The sequence below is a fragment of the Anas platyrhynchos genome, chromosome 15, assembly GCF_047663525.1.
Source record: "Anas platyrhynchos isolate ZD024472 breed Pekin duck chromosome 15, IASCAAS_PekinDuck_T2T, whole genome shotgun sequence".
Taxonomy (NCBI): Eukaryota; Metazoa; Chordata; class Aves; order Anseriformes; family Anatidae; genus Anas; species Anas platyrhynchos.
Genome location: NC_092601.1, coordinates 7,645,818 through 7,671,357, shown reverse-complemented (window position 1 = coordinate 7,671,357; position 25,540 = coordinate 7,645,818). Strand labels below are relative to the sequence as shown.

The window sequence follows — 25,540 nt, the reverse complement described above, 5'->3', positions numbered from 1 at the left end:
TTAACCCTTTGCCAAGCAGGTTTCACTGATGAAGACGCGTGGCGAGCAGGCAAAGCTGTGCCTATGGGTGCATGGGGGCAGGCTCGGGGCACCTGCAGCCACTGAGCATATCGTGGGCAGAGCCCACAGGTAGCCGGGGCTGTGACAGGACAGAGTCGAAGCAGAGGCACAAGGATGTGTTAGGTTTGAACCCAGTGGGTCCAGGCACAGCCAGGTCTGCCACCGCTTGCAGAAGGGTGGCTGGAAACAGGATGGGGTGCAGGGCCGGCGGAGACCCCAAGCCCCACAGCCACTCCCTGGGGATAGGGCGACAAAATTCTTCCACCAAGCAAAACCACACCAGACCCCAAGCACATGAAAGCCTACCAGGGACAGCTCGGGGACAGTCCTCACCTCACGCCCCGCCAGGACGAGGGGCGGCAGCCCGCAGCGCGGGGTGGCCCCACCACCACCGTCCCCGTTGTCCCCGTGTCCCCACAGACGTGTGCCGGCTCGCGGGCAGCGCCGGGGCTGGGGCTGGGCCGGCCGCCTGCTGGAGTTTTGCTCCACGGTTGCCAGGCAATGGCGAAGGCAAACTCTGCTTCTGCTTCGGCAGGGAGCAGCAGGCCCGAATGCTAATCAGGGGCGCAGGAACAGTCCCGGCCCCCGCACTGCCCCTGCCAGCACCCCCCGGCCTTGCTTCCACCCAGGGGCAGAGGAGCTGGGGAGGAAGGCCCCGGCTTGAAGCAGGCAGGGCTGAGCCGGGCCTAAAGCGCCCCACGGCCCCCAGGGGCTGCCAGGCCAGCGGGCAGTGCCCCGGCCGTGTCCCCCCGGGGTCGGGGGCACCGGGAGCATGGGGCTGGGTGTATGCGGCCCTCATGCTCATCCCATGATGGGACAAGCCTTCCTCCAGCCTCCCCACAGGGAAAGGCTCCTCGCCAGCCCGTTTGTTTCACCACCCTCGTGGTGAATTCTTCCTTGGGAAATGTCCTTGCACTGCCTCGGCCCAGCACTTGCCTCATTCTCACTCCACCATCAAAGCAGGCAAATTCCCCAACACAGAGCTGCAAGCAAGCCCCCACCTCAGGAACACCTCCACTCTTTCGGGCACAGCGCTCCCACGAGACATTTCATTACTTCTTTAAACTCGACATCTAAACCACAGAGGGACGGTTCCCAAACTACGGCTACAACGCAGTTCCCGAGCCACAACAAATTCAGCTTCATAGGATTCCTGTGCCAGCAGGGATCACAGAGAGCTGGCGGTATTTAAGGAGAAGCTGCAAGCAGCTTCCTCAGCACCCTCCAAGCGACACACGGGGAATGTGCGTCCTGCAGAGAGCTGGTGAGGAGTGAGCAAAGCCATCGGCCACAGCTGGTGGCAAGAGCCCCCGTGGGCACGGCCACTCAGCCCCATTTGCAAGCCCCTGGGCAGGATGAGCTGCACGGGCATGCTCCCAGATGGTGGTGGGAGCTTGTCGAGCAGCTGGTTTTTAAAAGTCACGGGAAACTGGGAGGGTATGGGAGAGCTGGAATGAAACGGGGAGGCACTAGCTTTGGAGAGAGGAAAAACAAAACAATAAGACGGGGCGCGATTGTAGCGGGGACTAGCCAAAACATCTGATTTTGAGCCTTATTAAGAACATAGCTATCGAGGAGGGAAAGCCGAATTCCAGCAACATGTCCAAGGAATCAGGCCTGGAGCAAGGCCCAGAGCTGTGGATCAGCTCCTGGCTCTACCACCACCCCGCTGGCTGACCTCAGGCTCTTTCTTCCCTCTCCGTGCCCGAGCCTCCCCAGTTCCTTTGCCTCATCCCTCTCTTCCCGGAAGAAAGAGGGACCATGAGCGGCAACCAGGCAAAATTCCCACTGCATTTCAGGACTTTCTGCTGAGCACACGCAAGGGGTGAGGATGTGCTTTGACCACCTCTACGAGAGGTGCAATCGATGGGTGAACAGCAGCTGGAGGTGGCCGCAGCATCGCCCTGGGGGGCAGCGACAGCCCCGGCACCACCCCACAGAGTATGGCAATTTTGGCTGACAGCGGCAGGAGGGGACGATGGCCAAGAATTGGTTGAGGGAAAGACCCCTGGGTGGAAAGACCACCGTAAGGAAACAGTGGAATGAAACAGAGGAAGGCAACACAAAGCTGGAATCTTAGGAAAACCGTCCTGGCGCTCAGCTTGAGCAGAGTTTGAGCCAGCTCCAGAGCAGCATTTCTATGGGATTTTAGAAAGCTGACCTGATAAGGCATGGAGACCTGTGCCAAGGGGACAGTTCCTGGCCTTACAGGGACGTCAGGAGAGCTCTTCTTTTGCTGTCTGTGCCTGGGGACTGGAAGAGGCAGAGAGCTCCCAAAAATGAGCAAAAGGTGGCTTAACATTTTTCTTTGCCTTCTGGAAGGAAGGATAGTTCCTCCTGAACCGATACAGGCTATGGAGGCTTTCATCTGTGCAGTCATACAATAAAAACCCAAATGCCTGCCTTCGTGCTTGCATTATTACTGGTGGTCTGCTGGCTGCCAGGAGAGTCATCTGCTGGTGGTTCAGGCACATCCGTGCATAGCTGGGGTCTCCAGAGGCTGCGGCATGACAGCTCCACAACCAAAATAAATCCGGGAGCCACAGAGGCTCTGGGAGGCTTGCTGATGCTGCAGGGAGACCCTCGCCTTCCCGGGGGGACAAGGGGAGTGGCAGCATCCCTGAGTTCAAAGAGCCCCCTGCGTGCTCCGAGCCTCCCCACGCAGCGTGAGTCACCCTCCAGCGGGGCCGCGGCGCTGCCTCTCGTTTGCTCACTTCATTGATGACTCAGGGTTTAGGAAGCACGTTTTAAATCCCTTAATGAAATAATGGAGAGTCTTTTTTTTTCTTTTTTTCTTTCTTTTTTTTTCTTTTTTTTTTTCCCTTTTATTTTTTTTTCAGCATGTATTTTTAAAACAAATACTAGAACGAGGCTTGTGCCCATCCCCATCATACCCTCCCGAGACACACGGATACTGGGACCGAGCCTGGGGACACCCAGGGGACATAAGCAGCCCCCAGCACCTCCCGACAGGGCCGTGCAGGGAAGGAGGGAGCCCATGACTGGTCTGGACAAGCCCTGCAGAGCCCAGTGGTGCCCTGGGGCATTGCTGAACATCGGGGCTGAGCCTTGGGGGCGCTCGCCCTTCTGAATGCGGATGGGTGCTGATGGTGACCTCCTGCCCCTGCAAATTGCCCCAGCAAAACACGGGAGCAGCAGAATGGGATGCTGGCACCACATCCACAGCTCCTGGGCCAGAATGCAGCCTGCCAAGACCGGGGATTGTCTGCCAACTTGATTAAGAAAGTGTTGTCCCAAGCATGGCCAAGGTCATTACCATTAACCCCAGAATCCTCCCCATGTAAGAGTAACTGACCCAGGCTGGTGCTGCGCTTGTTTTGAACAAAAGACCTCTCTGCGTGGTGCTCTGAGCCCTTCTGCTCTTGCCTCCAAGAGTGCAACATCACAAGAAGCACCTTAGAAATGGTAAGAGGGCAAAAGGAAGGTAACAGGATGAACTGAGAGATCGGAGTGGTTTTATTACCATAAAGGAACCACCATAAGGCCACATGCCCGGATTGTTAAAAAAAAAAAAAAAAAAAAACAAACAAAACACCCCTTGCAGGTTGCTTTTAACCTGCCTGTAAAAGCTCAGCCCCCTGGGCTAGTGGGGCAGCACCAGCAGCACCTGGACCCTCTCGGAGGCTGGCCCTGTAGCACCAGGACGCAGAGGGCAGCACCTGCCTGCTCCCACGTCCCCAGTGGTGTTTCCATCGCTGCTCTTCCCAAAGCTCCTCACCCGCAGGACAGAGCAACCCCACGGGAAGAGCACAGCACCCTGGCTGGCTTCAGCACTGCCCCAAAATCCCCTTTTAAACACCACATTTTGTACAAAACGTCAAAGGCATCCATGGGCTTGGCTTTTCGTTCAAACCATGACCCACCGCTTTCACGAATCCTTTGCAAACCTGCGAGAGCCATGGCCAAAGTTGAGCACCTGAAATTATTTCCTTAACGTCACATTTCAGGCACTAAGTAAACTACTTTGCAAGCTACCGCCAGCCTTGCTGGTCCCCAGCAAGAATTAGCACAACGCGCCACAGATATAAAAGATGAGACCATTTTAAAGGACGGCACCGAGTTGGGAAATTCAGCCAAGCTGGGGAGATAACAGGCACGGCGCTGCAAACGAGGTTGCCCACGGAGGGGCTGAGGCAGAGGTTTTGCATTATCTGTTTATTCACACCAGCAGCCATCAATCCTCTTGCACTTTTTACTCTCCTAATATGTTGCCGAGCGTAATCTCAGCTCATCTTTTTCCGGGCAGCGTCCCTCGGAGAGCGAAGTTATTAGCGAGGCTGAAGAAGCCTCATGCAATTGTTTAGAAACGACACCAAAATAATCCCCAAAGACAGGCAGCTGCTTGCAGGTGGCAGCTTTCTGAGTCGTTCCAATAAACTCTAGCTCAGTAACTCCCAGAATAATCAATGCCCATACAGAAAGCAGGCAAAAACCGAGGGATGAGGTCTTTTTTCCTGCTGGAAGAGCGGGGAAATAAACCTGTGGGCTGAAGTCCATGCTGCAAAGCTGCCCTGCGCAAACCTCCTCGCCTGCTGGGACGGCTGCACCCGTGCCCGAGGTCCTGGGAGGGGACAGGCTGGCTCCTGTGGGATTTGGGCACGGGGGCAGCCGCTTGGCCCCGAGGCAGGGCAGGGTGTGCTGGGGGCTGTGGCTGCGCTGCCCGTCCCCCCCCAGTGAGATCCTGGTGGTTTGTGCTGTCAGGCACAGCCCTTAGTCAAGCTCGGCGTATCTGCAGCATGCTGCATTTATGACTAATCGGGAGGCGATGCCTGACTGTCGGAAGGGCAGGAAAATTCAGAGCACTGGGATGCGAGAGGATTGCTCGGAGGTTTTGTCCGCCCGTCCTTGCTAACAGCACCCCTCTGCACGAGGGCTGACCCCTCCGGTGCAGCCTGTTGCTCAGCATGACCCACCTGCGGCACAAAATCCGGTACTTTAGCCCCAAAATCTTGTGGCAGGGGAGCTCACAGGCCAGGCCATGTGTGGTGGGACAGAGAGAGCAGCGGGAAGAAGGAGGACATGTGCCTCTTGGAGGCTCTGGTCTCTTGGAGGAGCCCATTTGGCAGAGGCAGCCCCCGAGCACTGGTGGGCACAGGGATGTGCATGACAGCAGCCCCAGCTCCAGCCCTGGCTTTCCATCGTGATCCTGCCTCCTGCTGGGACCGACGCAGCCAGGGGATGCTGATGTTCCCCAAACCTCCCTGCTCAGCATCCAGCACGTCCCAGCTCTGCTCTCGAGCACGAGTCTGACCCAGCCTCTACCCTCACCGACAGAGCTACCTACGTGGCCACGCAAGCGAGGTGCCTTGAAGTATTCCAGGTGCTCCAGAGCAGGGCAGAGCAGCACAACCCATGCCTGGGAAGCTGGAGGAGCTCCTAGTGTCCTCCCAGGAGCTGCAGGGGCACCATGCAGAGGAACAAATATCTGCAGGTTGGACCGAAGAGGAAGGGCTCCAAGTGCCAGCACCACAAGCCGTACCGGCACAGCCCTGCAGCCTCACACACTCCTCCCTTGCCTTCGTTACAGCAGGCAATTAAGTGCAGGCGCCTGGGCTCGGTGTGGCACAAAACCTTCCTCTCCTCCACCTGGGTAACACCGAGCAGAGCTTCAAAGCATTTCTTTACAGAACTCAGCCATGAAAGGTTTCGCTGCGCTCGTACTGCGCTGCTAGATGCCTGTGGGTTTAACTGATGCGTGCACCCATATGCGTGGATGCATGGCCTCGTTATCGACAGGTTTCTCTTTTCCAAGGGATTCCTCGAGCTCTGCTGACACAGCCCGGGAGGCATCCACTTGCTGCTGCTTCACAGGAGAGTTTCTCCGCATCGCAAAACTTGTAAAGCCGCTGCCAAAACCACTGCAGCTCGTAAACTCCGCGAGCTCAACAGCGTGCAGGGTGACACTCGCACAGGCACGGGCACCCTCTCTCCGTGTTTGCATTCATCAGGCCCTTAATTAGGTGGGGAAGGAGCTGCAGGAGGAGCAGCAGCCAGGAGCTCTAACAAGCAGCTGAGAGCTGTTACAAACAGCACGCTGCGCATGTGCTGCTCTCTACCTTTTTTTATTTTTTCTCTCTCTTTCTTTCTTGATTACAGCCTGCAAACTATTACTGCAACTTTAAGCACGTCGGGAAAGAGCTGTGCTCGGGCTTAAGTGTTTGCAGAATCAGGGCCTAGACGTGCGGATGAATGTGTTGCTATTTATACCCGAAAGCCCTCGGCACGGTGCATGGGGGTGCAGCGAGGCTGAGCCAGCGCTGCCACCAGGACCTGGGTTTCTCTTTTGCTTCCTTTCGGGGGGGGGCAGCTGCCTGATCTTGCATGAATGCACCGCCTGTTATTTTTATCTCCGGGCTCATGAGCTTGCGCGTGTTTGTGCCGGTTTGTAGGTGAAGTTACATATTTCATCACCAAAAGGAAAAAAAAAAAAAAAGGAAATACAAAAGGCTGGAAGCCGCGTAGCCACCTCCCAGCTCCGCGGCCCTGCAGTTAATTACACCCTGTTCTCCGGCAGATCCTTTAAATGCTGCGTCGCAATCCCTGTAGCCGTGCTGTGTGTCATTCATCCTGACAGCAGGTCTGCCCGCCAACCCAGCTAATTATAGTGCGGGAGGCAAATGACTGGGCTCCCGCCCCGCTGCCTGCTCCTCTCCATCAGCCGCACGCTCCCGGGACGCCGGCGACCCCGGGCTGCAGCTGGGGCTGGCGATGGATGTGCCACAGGGTGCCCGTGCGGGGCAGCAGGGGGGCACCACGAGGGTGATGCTCCCCAGGGAGAAGCCCAGCAGGGCCCTGACACCCCAGGAGCTCCTTTCCTGGGGCAGCAGCCTTGTGGCCCCGTACCCAGCCCTGTTCCTGCAGGAGCAGGATGCCTCCCAGGCAGCCCACCTCTCCTCGGACGACCTCTGCACCTCCCTTGTTTTCCCCCTGGCCACGACTGTTGGGTCAACTGCACTGAAGAGGGCTCATGTTGTACCAACAGCATCGCCACCCATGGGTGCTGCTGTCTTGGGGCTAGGAGGATGAGCGTTCAGCTTGGTAAGGGAGAAGTGGCTTTTAGGATCCCTTGGAGCGGATCTGTGGGCTGAGCTGAAACCAGGCTCAGCCCCATGTGCCCACTGGTGCCACCAAGGAAGGCGCAAACCCAGGAGCAGCTCCAGCTTTCATCAGCCACCAGGAGAACCTTGGGATCCAAAAAGCAAAGAAATACCCCATCTTCCACCAGCCCTTGGCGGGGACAAGCCCCCGAGCACCAGCAGAGCCCAGCACGAGGGTCCCCTGTCCCCGCACAGGGAGCAAAGGCTTTGCCCCGGAGACCAGGACTGAGGCCACCCAGCACGGTGAGCTCGGACGTGAAGTCACAGCTTTAGGAACACACCTGGAGGAGGGAGAGGATCCAACCAAGCTGCACCCCTGGCGAGCTCTTAATAACCCTGCACATGCAGGACCTGCAGCAACGTCAACCAGGCTGCCAGTTGGGGACCGAGCAAAACCCAGCCCTCGCGTGGGACAGCGTCCAACCAGCGCTTGAAACACCATCGGAGAACAGGTCTCTCATTATTTTGGCCCAGAAAGCGGCTCCCAGGGGTTATACAATGTCTGAGTCAAAATATGTAAATACAAACCCTCACTTCTGGGAACCTGGCTGCCGACAGCTGGCCCCGTGCCCATCCTTCGTGGCATGATGCAAACAAGACCGCAGCGCGCTCCTGAGTTGCTGAGACCCTGTGGAAAGGCCAGAGCTGCCTGCAAAATGACAGGCACACCGGGAAACAGTGGCCTCCTCCTCCTCCTCGGTGGCCCAGAGCGAGCCCGCAGGCCGTGCTGAGCACCCTTTTCTCACAGACCCTGACTTCACAGAGATAACTCCAAAAAACATCTGCATCTCCAGTCTCAAACCCAAAGTGATTCTTTCAAAACCAGGGCTTGAGGCGTATCAGCCAAACCATTCTGGAGTTGTAAAGCTCTCCAAAATTAATCCGTTACAGGCTTGTGGGAGCAGATGCCAATGCCCACGCTCCTTCAGCCCCTCCATGTGCATCGCCCTGCCCCTACAGACTCTGGCTTCCCGGGCATGCCAAGCCCCAATTCCAGCCTCCTCCTCCTCGCCTGCAGCCCTGCTGAAGGTGCAGGTGGCCCCAGGGATGCAGTCACGGCACCAAGCCTGTCGGAGTTTAAGAAGTGTTGGGACTGTGCTCTCAGTCACTTGGTCTAAAATTTTGGGTAGACCTGTGCGGTGCCGGGAGTTGGACTCGATGATCCTTGTGGGTCCCTTCCAACTCGGGATATTCTGTGTTTCTGTGATTCTATGGGCTCCTTCCAACTTGGAATATTCTGTGATTCTCTGATTCTCTGATTCTATGGGTGCCCGGGGGAGCCAGGGTGAGCCCACACGGGACAGTGACCCCGGTGACCGGTGGCTCAGCTGTGTTGGTTTTAGGCTGGATTTGCCTCCTACAGCACCATCACAGAAAGCTGGGAGATGTGCACCCTCAGAAGGCAATGCCGGCTGCCACCGAGGGCAGAGCTGGGCAGAAAGCCCGGGCTGCTCATCGGATGCATTTCTAGGCGATGCAGATACCCCACAAATCGCTCAAACACAGAAAAATGTACGGCAACATCACTGATGCACGTTACAGGTGAGACCCTAAGCATGAAAAGTCAGGGAAACCCCCCAGGCTCCACACATAGCTCTAGGAATGCCCCTCGCCACCCCGAGGCTCTGGGAAGGACGTGTTGGGGCTCACCGGGACACCCCAGGTCCCCTCAGACGGGGTCAGAGCCACGGGACCCCTGGCACTAAGCACTTACACGGGCTCCGGCCGTCCAACCACCACCAAGTATTTAGGCATCAAACTCCATAAAGGAAGCACAAGACGCACTACAGAATAATTCGAGCGCATTATAAAAAGCCCAGAGGGGAAAATAGATTTTTGGAATGTGTTCTCAATCTCATTAATTGGGAAGACAGCCTTGGAGGGGAAAAGAAAAAAAAAAAAAAAAAGGATTATATTCCTCCCCAAACCATTATCCACTCTGAAGAGTGTATCATATGAAAACAGTTATATAAAAGAATAAATTATATTTGGAATGGCAAGAACCCCAGAATAAAGCTAGAAACTCTGATGTTCCCATATAAAGATAGGAGACAGTTATCTGTTCCAAATTTTCAAGTTTTCTGCTGTGCCAATTCAAATTCACTACATACCAGCATAGCCATATAAAGGGGACTCCACCCATGTAATCTTGGAACGAGCAATAATCCCCCAAACTATCAATTTAATGTATGGGGATACAAAATGAGACAAGAATGTACTAACAGAGAGAGCAATCCATTAACTCCATGGCAAAAGGCACCAGAACGTGCGCGCAGGAATATCTATTTAAAGTGACATTTGCATTTAAAGACCGGATCTGAAATTAGGGCTTCTGCACGCAGACATCATCGATTCTGCAAATTAAAAGGCCATTTCTACATCCAATGTGAATTTTATTTTTGTTTTATTTTCTCCTATTTGTTCAGCGTCACGTTTCTTGGCCAGCACCGGAAAAAAACAGCTCTTGGTCGTTTTATTTTTATTTTTTTTTGTATTAGCTGTGTTTTTGATCAGCTTTTCCAGGGCGCTCCTGCACCAGCGTGCAGCTGAGGGACGGGGATGGTTCAGAGCAGCTTTCCCAGGGCACAAGGCTGGAGCCTGAGCTCTGCCGGCCATGCTGTGAGCGTTGGGATCCTCGTGGCTCCGGGTGCCTGCATCAGCCCTGACCCCACCGTGCTGCCTACAGCACTGCTGTATGGGCACCAGCACTCATATGCACCAGCAGCCCTGCTCCTCACCCTGCGCACACTGTGCGTTATGTCTGAAGTGGGCAAAATCTTAAATTTTTGCAGATTTCTGCAGGTGCAGCGTGCTCGTACCAAGCCTGGATCCTGTGTGCCCGTCTCCCCGCACCAGCTCAACACCACGCAGAGCTCGGCACACACCATGCCCAGACCTTTTCCCGGTGGGAAGGGATGGACGGGGGGAGCGCAACAGAGGCAGGAGAGCGCAAAAACAGCCCCGGCAAGGAGCCCCCTTCTCGCTGGTCCAAAGCAGAAGCCCGAGGAGGAAATTGCTTCTTTTCTCCACCTCTGCCAGTCTAATAAAAGACAACTGCTCCTCCAGAAACCACCCCGGCTTGTTCGCGAGGCCGCAGCGAGGAGCGGCAGCCGCGCAAACAGCCCTGCAGCGAGCGTGCTGGACGGCACCCAGTAGCCAGCACGGAGACCAGTCCAAGCCATGGAGATGGAGGCTCAGATAAACCAGGTCAGCTAAGTGTTTCCATTCAAGCCAGACAGTGACTAATAGACTACATGAATTTGTTACTCAACCGAAGTTAAACTTTTCAGGCCCAGAAGAGCCAAATAGTTGTTCCAAGTGAAAAAATCCTGCAGGATGCATTCCTTCACCATGTCCCATGAATACCCAGGGAATCATGGTTTCAGGATGGGGCTGATAGCTCTTTCATATATCACAAAGAATAACAAACTAACCTCTCCTTTATTCTTTTTGCTCCTCAAATGCTATTTACTCGTGGCAAGAGCACGCATGTCATGTTCACGCAGCGCCCTGGGAGGTGGAGGGCTGTGCAAGCTCTGCGTGCTGTTACTGCAGCAGATCAAACAAGCAGAGAAAATAAAAATTTGTTTTTCTGGCATTATGGCTGTCAGCACAGACAATAAAAGAGTATGGACGACACAGCATCCACCTTCCACCCCTTTCTGGATTCAGCGTCATGGCATGAATGAGCTTTACGCAGAGAAATGGGACTGAAAACCACTGAAAACCGTTTTTGAAAACCAAAAACGGATGAGCCCTTCAGCACTTGGAAGCTCCTCTGAATTTCTTTGAAATGTGACAGACGGAGCACGTACCCGCAGCGTCCACCCCACGCAGCAGGCACGGGGCAGCACCCTGCACCCTGCCCAGCCTCCTGGGGTACGGCTCTGGCGCACCCATGCCACGGGGCAGCAGCCCTGTGCCTCGTGCCAGAGCCCATGCACCACGACACGCAGGCTGTGGGCCAGCAGTGTTACAGAAGCCATCAAGGCCACAGCCGTTTTGTTCACTCTTCGCTTCAGACGATGGCACTCTCCAGGAGCAGCAGCCAAGAGGCAGGCAGGCCTCACGGTGTGACGCCGCGTTATGCACCACCACATCCCAGGCCAGCGGTGGCTGTGCGCAGAGACCACACGCAGGCAGAGCCTTCACCCTTTCCACTTGGAAAAGCACCGTGCTGCAGAACAAACCCATTGCCACCACGATTGTTATCTAGAGTCAGCTGAGAAACAAGCTGCAGGAAGCCAAGACAACAAAACAGACGCTCGTGACATGATACAACCCAGGTGCAATCCTTGCACAGAAGGGATGACAGAATATCAAGATCTCCTTTATAAAAGTTTAATGCTTTCTCTCGGCAGGACAAACGTGCAGCTCTGCAGAGCCTGCAGCTCCAGCATCCCTGCTTTGCAGGTCTTCAAAACCAGAAACACCCAGGTGCAATGCCACAGGGCGCAGAGCAGAGCTGGAAAGCAAACCCGCCCCGTAGCACGCCACCCGCTCTCCGCCCTGCCCGGACCCCTCCAAGCCCCCGGAGCCCCCTCTCCTCCTCGCTCAGACCCCGCAGGCTGCTCCCAGTGCACCACCGGGGAAATTCAAGGAATCTCCTCGTGGCGACGGGGAAGCGAGTGCCCCAAGCCCCAGAGCTGGGTCACGAGGACCCCGGTGGCCGTCCCTCAGGTGACTGTGCCGAAGCAGTCCCCGCGCACCCGGGGATGCAGAGGCAGGCGAATCGCCAGCTGCGCTGCAGTTTCTGGCAAAACTCCTGCCAGCCCAACCGCAGCAGAGCTGGCGCTGGCACGCAACGCACCGGGCGCGCCGAACAGACTCACGTTCACGCAGGGCCGTGCCTGGCAAGGGATGCATATCGGGAGCACTTTGCCGAAGCACAGCGGCCTCTCGGGCGGCAGGTGACACATGCTGCGTGCGGAAGGCGCACGCCTCGAGCTGCCGGGGTTTTTAGTGCCAGGCAGGATCCGCCCCTCCGCCCGCCGCCCACGGCCCTGCCCGGTGCACCTAAGCCTTGGCCCCCGCCCTGGCTTGCCCAGCAGCTCCCACCCGCATCCTCAGGCTCGCCCCGTCCCACGAGCTCCTGTCCCCGATAAGGCTGCGCTGGGGAGCCTCCAAAATCGGGGCAGCATCCTGGGCTGGACGGACAGACTGCCCAGCCACCGCTGCCCAGGTCCCTCCTGCGCGCATCCTCAGCACAGAGCGCTCCGGGCACCACTGCCTCCTCCAGCAGCCCCCCAGGCCCAACCCTCCCCTCCTTTGTCCTCTGCCTTTCCGAGCCCATTCACCCTCCTGGCCTCCACCACAGCCACATCCACAACCCAAAAAAGTGACAGCCTTTGATTCGTGTTAGCCTTTTCCCTGCTAATCTCTTGGGGTACCCCCTAGCTCCAGCACCGCACAGTATTAAATCGCTCACCATCTCCACAAGGCTCAGGGCTGCACAGGGGCTCCTGCTTCCTTCACCTCCTCCACCTCGTCCTCGTCTTCCTCCCCTCCCTGCCGGCAGAGCAGCCGCCTGTCCCCAGCTTCCCATCCGGCCGCCCACAGCCTCTCCCCAGATTACAGGCCTCCCCGGCTGCCCCGGGTTAGGTGGCAATCACAGACCTGGAGGCAATTTCCATGGAAATGTCTTGGCTCAGACGCGGCTTTATCTTCCCCTGCTTTCTGCTGCCTGGAAAGGAGCACCCCACAGCACCCATCCCACAGCACCCATCCCACAGCCCCGGCAGCACGGCGCCGCGAGAGCGATCCCCATGAGTGGGGTGCTCCAGGCAGAGACCCCCGGGCACCAGCTCAGCGCCCGGCCCAGCGCCCTGCGGTGTCAGGGGTGCTGACAGCGCGGCTCTCCCTAAATGCTCGCCCACCTCCGAGCTCCTGGGGCCAAACCTCGTGAAAGCCCTGCAAGCCCCTGCCGAGAGCCAGCCGGGCGTCTCGCTGTGGGTGCTGACTGTGCAGGGTATAGTGAGTTCACAGCTCCCCTCTCCAAACTGTGCCATATTCCGAAAGCAATTAATTTCCTTTTTTGATGGTTTCTTCCCTCTGTCCCACAGGAGCTGATGCATTTACCACCTTGCCCCTCGCTGGCCGTGCTGCTTCCACCCCTGCCCAGCAGCACCAGCCCCGTGACATTAATGCTTGCTGTGAATGTGTAGCTGTCCTCCTCTTTGGGGACACAGTTCGTGTCCTAAGCAGGGTCTGGTGCTCCCCTGCTCCCATAGTCCCGCTAAGCACCACCACAGCAGTGACCCCAGCCCCGTGTGCCCACCACAATGCCATATGGGCAGCAGAGACGAAGCAGCCTTCCTCCCCTGCTGCTGTTCTGGCAGTTTCTTCCACCGGCACGATGCACCTCGGGAGGATGCAGGGGCTCCTGGTCCAGCCCAAGCGCGTGGGAAGAGGAAAGCAGCCGAATGGCACTGCCCCTCCTGGCAGGGGTCACCACGCACCGATGGCGAGAGTCACCGCGAGGTAAATCATGCGTGCATCTCCGTGCAGGGCGGTGAGGTGGAAGAACTGCCTGAACTGGGATAAAGGAACACGAGGGGGATTTATCGATGCATGGGCAAAGATCCAGGCGAGCGTCTCCCTCCCCGGGAGCCACCCTGACCCCGTGAAGCCTTCGTCCCTGCAGGCTCCAGCACAGGAGCAGCTTTGTCTCTGTGGGGCATGGCAGTGGGGTCCTGCACAGCAAGGAGGGGAGTGGGAGCATCGGCTCCTGCACAAAAACCCCACTGGCAGCTAAAAACCCAAGAGGAATTTGTGTTAAAGCCGCCAATCTTCATCAGGGCTCCCCCACCGGGCAATGAATGTTCATGTATAAGAGACACTGCCTAAAAAAAACAAGTGGTGCCCAAACAACAACATAAAAAATGGATACTCCAGGGATTAAATGACCTGGCGAGCCACGGGCACAGCCAAGGGTGGAAAACAAGCAGCCTGGGTCTGGCAACAGCATCCCGACGGCGTGGAAGCCTGGCACCTTGCTGCCCAGGCCGGGATGTGCAGGCAGCAGCAAGGGGAGCCGGCCGACAGCAGGCCCCGGGGGAGCCTGCCTGCAATCAGACAGCATTTTGGCTGTTGGCAAGGGAAGAAATTAAAGAAATTCATCATCTTTGGTTCGTGCTCAGCAAACACTCACTGGAGAGCCATGATTAAACCTTGCATATGCTCTTCCCCAAGCCCGAGCAGGAAGCGACGGGGCTGGTTATCGCGGCGGTCACGGGGAGACCCTGGGCTGGCGAAGGGCCTGGGGCCCCGTGGGGACAGGGATGGGGCTGCTGGCACAGAGGTGGCAGAAGACACCGGCCCCTGCCTGATGGCCGAGCCCTGGCAGCCAGGAGCACGGCCCCGGTGTGGGATGTGGGTCCTGGGGCTCTGGGGCTGGGTGCCCGACCCCGTCTGAACCGGGAGCCCTCTCTTCGGAGAGCAGGGGAAAGCAGGAAACTCGAGAGAAGAAGAAATAGGGGAAAGGGAAGAAAAGGCTGCTGTGTTAAGAGATGCAGGAAGAAAGCAAAAAAAAAAAAAAAGTTGAAAAGAAATCCCTGGGGAATTGTGGAGGAGAAGAAAGAGCGTAGACAAGCCAGGCGAGCCAGCGAGAGAGACAGAGAACAGGAAGCGCCTAACTAGGATGGAGACAGAGATACTACAAACCCGCGTGACGTCAGGCCGGAGTGGCAGCGGTTTCCAAAACAACTCCAAACTCCAGCACGCAGGGAGGGAGAGAGACACGCGGGAGCAGGGGAAACAGGACGGGGCTGTGCCCTCCGAGGGAGCTGGAACAGAAGCTCGGTGAGGCTGCAGCGCTCAGCCTGCTCCCGTCTCCCCTCGGTTTGCAGCGGCGGGACGGGCTCTGGGGAGCCGGCAGACACGGAGACAGAGGTTATTGCAGAGCTAGGCGGCATCGGGAAGGAAATTCCTGAGGGTGTTTTCCTAATTGGCACACACAATGCAGCCACAGTCCCCCAAAGCCCCCCGTTCGCACAAAGGTAAAGGCTGGATGCTCCCAAAAAGCTGAGCCAAGGAGTGAGCAACAACAGAGACAGGGACCCAGAGGAAATAAATCTGAAAGAAATGGGAACCACACACGGAGAATTGTCCTGATGGCAACGGCGTTCCTCTGCCCCAGCCTGTTCAGATTAGAGGGCTTGTAGCTGGGGTTTTCGGGGGCTGAGGATGAACACGGAGGCTGCCAAGGCGGGGAGGACTCTGTCTGCTTGCAGAGGGCAGAGAACAAAATGAGAGAAGAGGGGGCGAACCCCCACTGCTTGGGTCATGGTGCAAGAAGCTGCCTGGTGCCCTGGGGCCCCCAGCCCACCCCAGCAGCCCAGGCGCCCACCCGCTGGTGGAGGAGGGCAAGTCCACAGAGAAGACGACTCTGAGAGGGGAGATTTCTTGGCTGGGTGGATGAGACGGCGACCAGGCAGCTCTGCATCCATGCACAGGAACTGATTTGACCTCGTTTTGCACAAGGATGGGCAGGCAAAGCCCTCCGCGTCCTGCTGGGATCTGCACGGGACGCCCACAGCGAGGACACCCCACGGGCACGGCTTCCAGCACGTCCTTCTGGAAGAGATTTCTCTCCCACAGCAGGGCCAGGAAGATGGGAGAGGCCCATCCTGGTGCCGTCGTGGGCACAAGAGCACGGCCTGAGGGCTGGGTGGCAGTGCCAGGGTGGGAAAGGGCTCCCAGCCCTGTGCCACGCACTGGGGGAGATGCCACCGGGGCTGCTGCTACGCGGGGTCTGCCCAGTGGTGCCACGATGTCCCCTGGGCCACCACCAGAGCAGTGCAGAGCCCACGGCAGCTGCTGCCCACTGGGATGAGCACAGCCCCACCAGGAGCCACCGTCCTCCCCCCAGCACCATCCTCAGCTCCTCGCTTCAAAGACCCCACGGCTGCTTCCCTGCCCGGGGGTGCGGGGAGCCTGACTCATGCGCTAGGAGAAATTAATAAGCGAGCCCAGAAGAAGGGCTCATCCCATCCAGCAGCCAGCATGAATCACTGCTTTTACTGACTGCCTAACATATTGTTCCAGCACTGAGTCAGTACTGCTGTGCAGGTTAACAAGGGGAGAAATTAAAAGTTATGGCCTATGAAACGCGGTAGCACGGAGAAATTATAAAGCGGAGCTACTGTAAGAAAGCTAATAGGACTACCCGCAGAGTCCCAGAAAAGAAAGGCTCTGAGCTCCAGCTTTTCACCAGCTTTCCCCTGCACGGCTGTGCCCCCCGCCAGATAGCCCAGAAATCAAACCCTCGCTCCGCCGCCGGCACGGGCCAGGTACTCGGCAGCGACAGCACTCAGAGCTGCCACCTCTGCACTTACTGCTTGAAACGTGGCTGGGAGAAAAGCTGTAACCCACTGAGCAGCTTTGGTCTCGGGGCAGGGGACCATCCCCTTCCTAAGGACCAGAACCACGGCTCCGTACTGAGAAAAGCCACAGCTTCTCTTCCCAAGAGCATCAGCCCCCACTTCCCACCCCAAAACAGCTCCTGCAGTGTAGCAGTGTGCCACCGATGCAAATAACAACTACAAATGGAGCCTCGCAAAACAAATTGTGTGTAATCCCAACATAAAACAAAAGGCTCGGCACTCAGACTGCTGCAGTGACCTCCTCTTTCATGTTGAATAACCGTGATGGAGCGTCTCGAGTCCTTTTAAGCCCCTGATTTACCGACAATCTCCGTGCTTTGCAGTCGGGTAAGAACTCAGCTGGCACAGAGCACAGGGCTATCGCTTGTGCTTGGAGAAATGGGGCAGAAGAACCTGACTTCATGGAGCAGAGAGAGAGAGATGACAAAGTCAGATTGGGAAACGGGGTCAGCTGCCGGGCTGCCCTGAAACACGAACATGAACATACCCTAGAAACAAACGCTGAGCCTCAAGTGGTTCCTTCTGATCATATCATCCCCAAACGAGTCTCATCCTTCTCTGACACCAGTTGATGAATTGCCTTTGAAGATACCGTGCGGCAGCAAGTTCTGCAGGTTCATTCTTCGTGTACAAGAAAGCACTTCCCTGTGGCAGCGCTTCATTTGCCTCCTCGCAGTGCTGGGGAATGCATTTATCCCCAGGAGAAAGACCAAGAAGCACGGAGAGGACACTGACTCACGCTGCTGCCCCACAAGCACCAACCTCACCATGCGACACACCGTGCCGGGACCCTGGTGTAGCTCTACCAGCCTCCACCTGCCAGGACGGCCACCACTGCCACCAGCACCTCTCTCTCCTTCATCACCTCTCCTCTGTCACCTCTCCTTTGTCACCTCTCCTTTGTCCCCGTGTCACAGCACGCCTGGCACCTGGGCAGTCCCGAGATGAGCGCAGTGTGAAGCGTGCTTCTCCATCCCACCCAGGGTCATCCGATCTTCAGCGTCCCCAGACAAAAAGCTAATCTCGACGAGCCATCAACTCAAAACAAAATAAAATACGCCCAACAAACCAGCAAGCACCAGATTACCCCCGTTTTCTCCTACAAGGATCTAATTCAGCTCTAACAGGATAGTTGTTATTATTATATATTAACTGAATGGCAATTGATTATTAAGAGTGCATTCATTGAAACTGGGCAGATGTGTAACGAGACACCTACCTATTACATAGCTGTGAAACCACACTGAATGTGCTCCTAATGACCAACCGGTATTTATTTAGCATTCAATATCCATCGCTAGGAGAGGTCTCTCTAGATTTAATAAGCCTCTGTTATTTTATGTTTAATTAAATACCGTCCACTATTAAAAACATATTTAACTGAGGTCGAAACCAGTAAAAACTGTATCTTATAACACAGCTGCTAAACCTCAAATATCTTCCTAATGATTAATTGGGATTTCGCACATGATCGCTGCCCTGCTGAGAGCGCGCGGAAAACGGAAGCTCCACGATGCGAGGACAAGGGCGCTTCTGCAAACAATCCCGCTGGGTGAATAGCTGGGCTAATAAGGGCAGGGGGAGCCCCAGCCCTACCTAACCCGAGTTTTGAAAATTCGCTGTAGGGCACGGCCGCTCCCCCAGTGCCTGCTGGATGGTGCCACCCTCATTGCACGGGATTGCAACGGGAGCAGTGGGCCAGAGGACTCCTGCTGGGACACCTCCAGTTGGGATTGCCAACGGCGTCCCCTCTGCTCAGGCTGCTCCTGTGGCTCATCACCCACATCGGCTCCTCCGGCAAAAAACAATGGTGTCGGGAAGAAGCTGGAGATGGATTTGCCACGAGGGTCCAAAACCTTGATGTTACAAACCAAGAGACATTTCCAGGCCAAGCGAAAACACCATACATCAACGGGCTTCCAAAATTAAGCAGCCCACGAGTACAAGTCCTGCGAGAGCAGCAGACGAAGGATGGATGCTTCTGGCCCTCCACAAAGGGCAAACTGGAAGTCGCCCCGTCCTGCACACCCACAGCACCAGCATTTTGCTTCAGCTTCATCATCGTGCGCAGGGACAGCTGATGGGGAAGAAGGGCCTCTTGGCCAGGGGGAAAAAAGCTTGGACAGGGAGCAGGGAGAAGTCCAAAGCATGTCAGCACTTGGGAAAATGCCATTCCACCTCCGTGACCTCCTGCGAGAGGATTTGATTTTTATTGTTTTTGTTTTGAAAGCCCTTGAAAGCAAAATCTGATACTAGCAAAGCATTAAATATAGCAGCACATACCCACGCAGATTGCATAAGAAAACAACTCAAAAATAGAAACAGTGAGAACAAATATGAATGCAGAAAAAATATCAAGAGAGGAAATCCAGAGGGTCCTCTCCTTCCATTGTTCCCCTCCTAACCTCAGGCATGCTGGTGAAATTGGGGTTAGACAGTGGGCTGCACGCTCAGATCCTGAGAAATGAGTCAAGAGTCTGGAACTCGAGCTCAGCACCAGGCAAACCCAGTGGCAACCGTGTTATGAGCTCATCTGCTTCGCTTGGAGGAACCTCGGTGTGTCAGACCTTGGGTCTGCGGTGCTGGGACGAGATGCCTTGAGCAAGCGCCACGACAGAGCCACTCTCCCCAGCTGGGTGGCTGGATGGGGTTGAGATAACCAAAGCTCTACCCCAAAGTCATGTCCGAGGAGTGAATCATCATCCTGCCAGGAGTGACATACCGAGGGGGTAAGAAAACATTCCTGGTGTCTGACAGGGCATCGTGCTATGCACTGCGGAAGGGGCAGGACGACACATCCACATTGTGCGGGCATCTCCAGAGGAAAACCTCCGGGTAATTCGGTGTTTCGGAAACTAAAAGAGATCCTGGGAGTCCCAGCACCTTGACCAGAGGGGAACACCACAAAGAAGACGTCTCTGTTACCTCTCTGCCTCAGCAGCCTCCACAGATGCTCCAAGGAGAGGATGTGAATGAGAAATAATCTCCTGGGAGGCTGCTGGAGGAAAAACCACGTCACCAAAGAGCCACTCTCACCTCCCAGATCTGAGCACCCGGAGGGAAGTCCAGCTGGTCTTTGCTTCCTTCTGCAGGTACTGATGTATATGTACGTGCACATTTACAAACTGCCTGTTCACAACATCCCTCCCATGAACTGGCCGTGCCACAATCTATAGGAGATACCATCTGTGCTACTTCAAAGCCAGGCAGCGCATTAAGTAAATAACAGGGGTGTCTGTCTGAGGAATATGGTGATCACGGATGTCTCGATCTCCACATCAGCCTTGGAGACCTTGCTGCGATATTGACGACTGCCCCGAAATGCGATGGAAGGAAACCAAAACCTGATCTGTCCTGTCTCATTCCGGAAAGGTCAGTGGATGTGAAGAATCGGGAGGTGCTCCCCTGAGGTGCCTCCTCAGCCCCGTAGAGGGAAGAGACCCTAATTCATACACATCTTGGCTGGACTGCGCCGGTCTTTTTTCTTCTCCCTCATGTTCAGTCAGGAAGCTGTGCTCATCTCAAAGCAAGTTACTCTCAGTTTTGATTGACTCTTCATGAGGATACAAGAGCCCCGCTGAAGGCAACAACCCCACACTGAATTTTGGTATCTGTGAATGACACCTTTGGGGCACGGGGAGCCTTAGGAGCTGCTCCAGCACAAGCACAAGGGTTTGTTTGCTTCTGCTCACCTCTTCGTATCCCCACAACCCCACGAATCCCATGAAAGATGACTTTGGAGCCCCTTTTCCACAGCTGCATGGACATCTCCAGCTGAGGCTCCGGACCACGTCCCACGGAGTTCAAGTTGTCAGGAAAACGCTGCACAGCTGGAAATGTGCAAAGGGCCCCGGTGGGCACCATCGATATGTGGGATGAGGAAATGGAGAGGGGCTGAAGCAGCTCCCGAGGAGAATCCTTTGCAAGTCTGCTCCCATGAGAGCAGAACAGCTCCTCGGCCCAAAGCTGAGGTGAGGCCAGCCAAGCCCTCGGGGTCGGGAAGACAACTAAAACGCACAGAGGGCTCACGACAGAGCCAAATTCCACTTCCACATCTGCTGCAGTTTTCTCATGTCACTTGAGTCAAATCGCCAGGCACAGGTTTGACATCTTCCTCCTTTAGCTGTCTGCAGCAGAGGCGTCTGCTCCGGTCACTGGACATCCCTGAAGACACAGTTCCTCTGCTGCTTTACACACCCGTGTTTGGAAGAGCCTGTGACACTCTGGAGATGCCCACTTCTCTCCGTCATCTATGAAGGGAGTCCAGACACGCAGCCCAGACACCTCCGTCGGCACTGCTGTGTCTCTGTTTGTGCAGACGAATCCCACCCCTCGTGTTTCCATGCCTCAGTTTCCTCTGCTATTAAAAAAAAAAAAAAAAAGGAGACAGACCAAGAACCCCATCCCAACCCAACCACAGCAACATAGCAAGGCTTAATTCATTACAGCCCGTAAACCGCTTTGAGATCCTCGACTGCTATATAAATCCCAAGCTGGTATTTGTTTAACCCTGCCGAGCAGACGGGGGCAGGCACCCAGAGCCACAGCACTGCTGGCTTCTCGTAGCCAGCCCCAGCCCCACGAGGGGGTAGCAGATGGATCGGCTGCTGCGAAACAACAACTTCCTTCTTTCTTTTTTGCTCAACTTAACCGGGGTTTAGGCTGGGATTTCGGTTACGTTTTGTGGCCAGCCTTTCTGGAGACAACCACCCGCCTGATGCCGGGGGAGAGCGAGATGCCTCCAACCACGGGCAGTCGTGTTTATTTTGATTCCGATCTTCCAACCATTCAAAATCCTGGGAAAATTCAGACATGTTGTCGGGGTGAAGTTTTCCTTTTGGAAATCGGGTTGGGTCGGGGGGTGACGGGCTGCCCGGCCAGGCTGGGCTCCCTCCTGCCCTCCGCTCCCCGCAGCAGGAGCCTGCAAGGGCGGCAGCGCCGTGCGTGGCCTCGGAGACATTCGGGGGCTCGCAGGCCAAGCAGAGCACACAGGCACACACTGAGCCTGCCCTCCGCCAAAACCTGACACCACTCTGGAATGTAGAAAATTGCAAGCGATACTTTAATTCCACAGTCACTCAACAGTAGCTCCGGCCATGGGAAATACTGGGGAAGGCGCATGCTTGGGAGCGCTCGAACGGAGCACGGCCAGCCCCAGCCTAATCCGCCGGGCTGGAAACCATGCTATCTTTATCAAACCTCCCAGCACAGCCGAGTCATCCCCACCTGCCTGCCCTTGAATCAGCACGGAAGGCTGCGAGGTACCGGCCCGAGCGGAGCCGCCAGGCAGCGCACGCCACCTCTCTGCCAGTGCCTGCATAAAGCGGGCACCCCGCAGCCCTGCCCGCCGAGTGGCAGCCTTCAAATATTTCTGCCCCAGTGCCCCGCGTTTCCACCGAGCCACGGCACCTCCCGATCCCATCACATCGGCAGGGCAGCACCCTGCACCCCACATCCTCCACCCCCCAGGAACTTGTGTTTTTACCCCGCTTTGCACCCCAAGCCTGCCCCGTGGGGGGCACGCCTGGTCCTCCTGGACATCTAGGGGGCCCTGCAGTGAGAGAGAGTCAGAACAGACCCAAAATTAAACACAGGAGGATGTGGAAAACTCAGAAAAGCCTGTGTCCTGCCCATCGGGAGCTCAGGAACTGCCACGGATGGATTTATTACCAGGACAATTATCAAATAGAGGAGGATCTGAACTGGAGGGTCCCCGGGACAGTTTAGAATTAGATTTAATATCTCGTAGTGTTCAGCCAAAAGCGTTACGAGAGGAGAGGCTCAGCACATCGGGATGAAGGCTGCTCTCACGTTTCAGGAACTTCCTGCTCTGGTTTCAGGTCTTCCTTCCTTCCTTCTGAGCTGTCCCCTCTCAAGTCAGTGGTTTTGGAGACCAAGGAATTAGATGATTCACCTCCTCATCACTCAGGAGGTGTCTTCACACCCCTGCCGTTATTCTCCAAAAGACAGGGGCTGGAGCCCAGCGGCATCCAAGGGTCTGTGGGACGGGCACGCCGAGGGTGGGTGTCACATCCCTCGGCTCAGGAGACCTTCCTCAGACCCTGCCTGCCCCCCTGCAACGGGGCCAAGCCACGCGTCCTCCTCCCCAACCCCGCTCAGCACCTGGGCACTCGCGGGGGCTCTCGGGGGCCAGGAGGCCCCCAGCCCACACCTTCCACGTAGCTGGGACGAGGGCAGCCCTGTTCCCCTCCACTACATCCTATTCCAACACTTCCAGCCCATGCCCACAGGGTGCCCCCGATGTCACCCCCAGGTGTCACCCCAAGCAGAGACAAGGGCTCGGGACCGCTCTCCACGTTGCAGCCTGCCTGGATGGACACGTGCCAGGCCTAAATATCTCCTGTGGAGGACCAAGAGAAGGATTTGATGCTCCTCCTGCACTGGCTGGCTCAGCCACTGCGGCCTCATAACCCTGCCTATCCCAGGAATATGCCCCGGGTGACCTGCGTTGGATGAGATTATCATGATGGGAAAAATCTAGAGTATCCAACATCGGGTCCTCTACCCTTGGGAGGCTTCACCTGTAAGCAGATCTCTCCGCCAAAACCAAACCCATGCCCCTCAGGGGATGCAGCACAGGCAGAGAGAGAGCAGTGGTGCCCCAGAGCCACCTGTGCCGGTTCTGGCTCCCACGAGCCCTCTGCCCCTCGTACCCGGGGCACAAATTCCCCTTCCAGCAGAGCTCCTGCGGCCGGCTCTGCGGTCTGCGTGGTGCTCTGCAGTGGAGAGGAGAGGAGAAAGGAGAGGCGAGGAGCAGAGCGTCACGCCGTGCGATGCAAGAGGGTAACCCGAGCTGTGGTCTACCCTACATTCCTTGTGGCTCCAGCTCCCCAGCCAAAACAAAACCAACATTTTCCCTTTTTTTTTTTTTTTCCCCTTTCCTTGAGGCCAAATAGGAGGGCGGTGGGGGGGGGAGCACCCCCCCAGCACTCAGCCCGAGTCCTGCTGGCTGGGAACCAGCTCAGCTCTGCTGGCTCCCGACACCGTTCCCAGCTGCGTGCGCCGCAGCCCCCGGCGCCCCCCGGGCCAGGACGCCGACCGCGGAGGCAGGCGGCGGCTGCTGCGAGCCACGCAGCCCCACGGCGAGAGGAGCAGGAGGAACACGCTGATTCACCGCTCCGCCAGGAGCTGGGGCCTCTGTGTGCATGTGTATGGGGCCCTGGAAATTCCCAGAGAACAGCCAGCGAGAGGAGAGGCACCACCACGCCGTGGCACCGTCAGGCACGGTCTCGTCACCCTGCGGACACGGCGGTGGCTGCGCAGCTTTCCAAGGGACGAACTGGAAACCGTCCCCAGCACGATGTTTGCAAACACAGCAGGAGGAGGAGGAGGTGCTGGAGGAGGAGGAGGAGAGCTCGCTCTCCAAAACCCCACACCACGGGGACGTGCTGAGCCAGAGCCCCGAGCAGCGGCTGCGCTGGGTGCCCACCACGCTGGGTCTACGCCGCTCTGGGTGGCACCAGCTCGGTTTTACACACTGAAAATGTGTGCTCATGTGCATGCATTCGGCATCTCGCACCTTGGGGCTGTGCAGCCTCAAAGGATCGGTGGGGACAAAACAGCCCCGAGAGCTGCAGACACGAGGTTTATCTTGCCAACAGAAAGACAAGGCTGAGTGTAGCTAATGAGGGGACAGGGTGGCTGTCCTGGCGAGCAGGTAATGTTGAGAAGGACGGAGAGGCAGCACGTGTGAAGTGGGAAGGGGTCCGAGCTGAGCACAGACACTTCCCGGGCTGGGTGTAGGAGACCCCCAGCACAGGAGCCCTCAACGCTGCTCCTCGGTCGCTAGGGCAGGAAAAAAATCAGACATTTTCCAAATTTCAGCAGCACGTAATGCCTTGCCGTTTAACACGAATACGCTGAAAAACCCCACGTAATTCAGTCACTTATCGGCAAAACTGGCCTCGCTCTTCCCCTGCATCACCCCCACCCTGCAGGGGACGGCACACAGCGCCTCGCAGGGACCAGCCTGCCAGCAGCACATGGGGACGGACGAGGTGCTCGCTGTCCTCCCTCCTTCAGCCAGGGCACCGGGGGCTCTCTTTGGACAAGGGACCAGGTTTTGAGCATCGGGGTGAGCCACCAAGGGAGGATTTGTGGGGTTGGCACACGCAGACTGGCTCTTGTTGCCTCCGCTCCCCTGTGCTGCAGCTCTGCCCCCGTCTTTGGGCACACGTTTGCCTCTCACCGTCCCCAGCCCCGGCCACAGCTCGGGGCAGAGGGGTCTGAAGGGTCCCTGAAGGGCCCACGGCAGCGAGCTGCAGACTAGCGAAAGAGTTAACACTTCCCCCAGCCCGTACGCTGTTATTCAATACATTATTGACGTTGAAAAGTCGTCACGTTACAATCCAGCAGTCCACGAGTATTAAGAGGAAAATAGAGGCACGCAGAGCGAGACACACACGGCGGAGCAGTGGGCCCCTCCGAGCTACAGTTACGGCACTGCACACAAACTGATTTCCCAGATTCGGTTTCCTCCCCCACCCCTCCCATTTGGTGCAGGACCCGCTCACTCCTGACTGGCGGCTAATGCCGCTGAGAATCCCTAAATCCACCTCGCAGAAAGGATTACCACAGGGGGAGGGAGGGCTGCAGAGGGTTTTTTCTCAGGCTTCGGCAGCTCCGACGCTCCCCTGTTGAAACGATGACCTGGGAGGCAGCGAGCGGGGACGGAGACCCCTCTGTGCCCACCGGTGGGGTCCCTGCGCCCCGACCTCCCCAAAACCCAGCCCGCGGTGCCCGGCTCACAGCCGCCCCTCGCAGCCCTGAGCTCTCCTTGCCCCAAGTGCCAGGCTCTTGCCAGCCTGGCTGGGCAGCCGTCTGCATGACCCCATTGTCGTGTTTGAGTCCCTTGCCACAAAACCCCAACACCAAAGTTTCTCATGGAAACGGATTTATCCCTCGTCTCTTCCTCCCCTGGCACACAAACGCACGGGCTCCAGGCCCTGGTGATTCCCT

At 56.8% G+C, this 25,540-nt stretch overlaps 1 protein-coding gene across 22 annotated transcripts in view; it reads right to left on the bottom strand.

The window, feature by feature from the left end:
- LOC101801820 (ankyrin repeat and fibronectin type-III domain-containing protein 1) overlaps positions 1–25,540 on the bottom strand; it is a 190,783-nt gene that overhangs the window by 52,365 nt on the left and 112,878 nt on the right. For 2 of the 22 annotated variants that reach the window (XM_072024054.1, XM_072024057.1), the window contains exon 1: positions 12,607–12,738. The exons of 14 other annotated variants lie outside the window; for them this stretch is intronic. In XM_072024054.1, coding sequence (XP_071880155.1) covers positions 12,607–12,723 — 117 coding nt within the window. In that variant the 5' untranslated portion in view covers positions 12,724–12,738. Of the gene's footprint in view, positions 1–366; positions 621–5,365; positions 5,575–12,010; positions 12,120–12,606; positions 12,739–25,540 lie in introns of those variants that run through there. 6 more of the 22 variants (XM_072024055.1, XM_072024058.1, XM_072024066.1 and 3 more) reach the window with 6 other exon arrangements.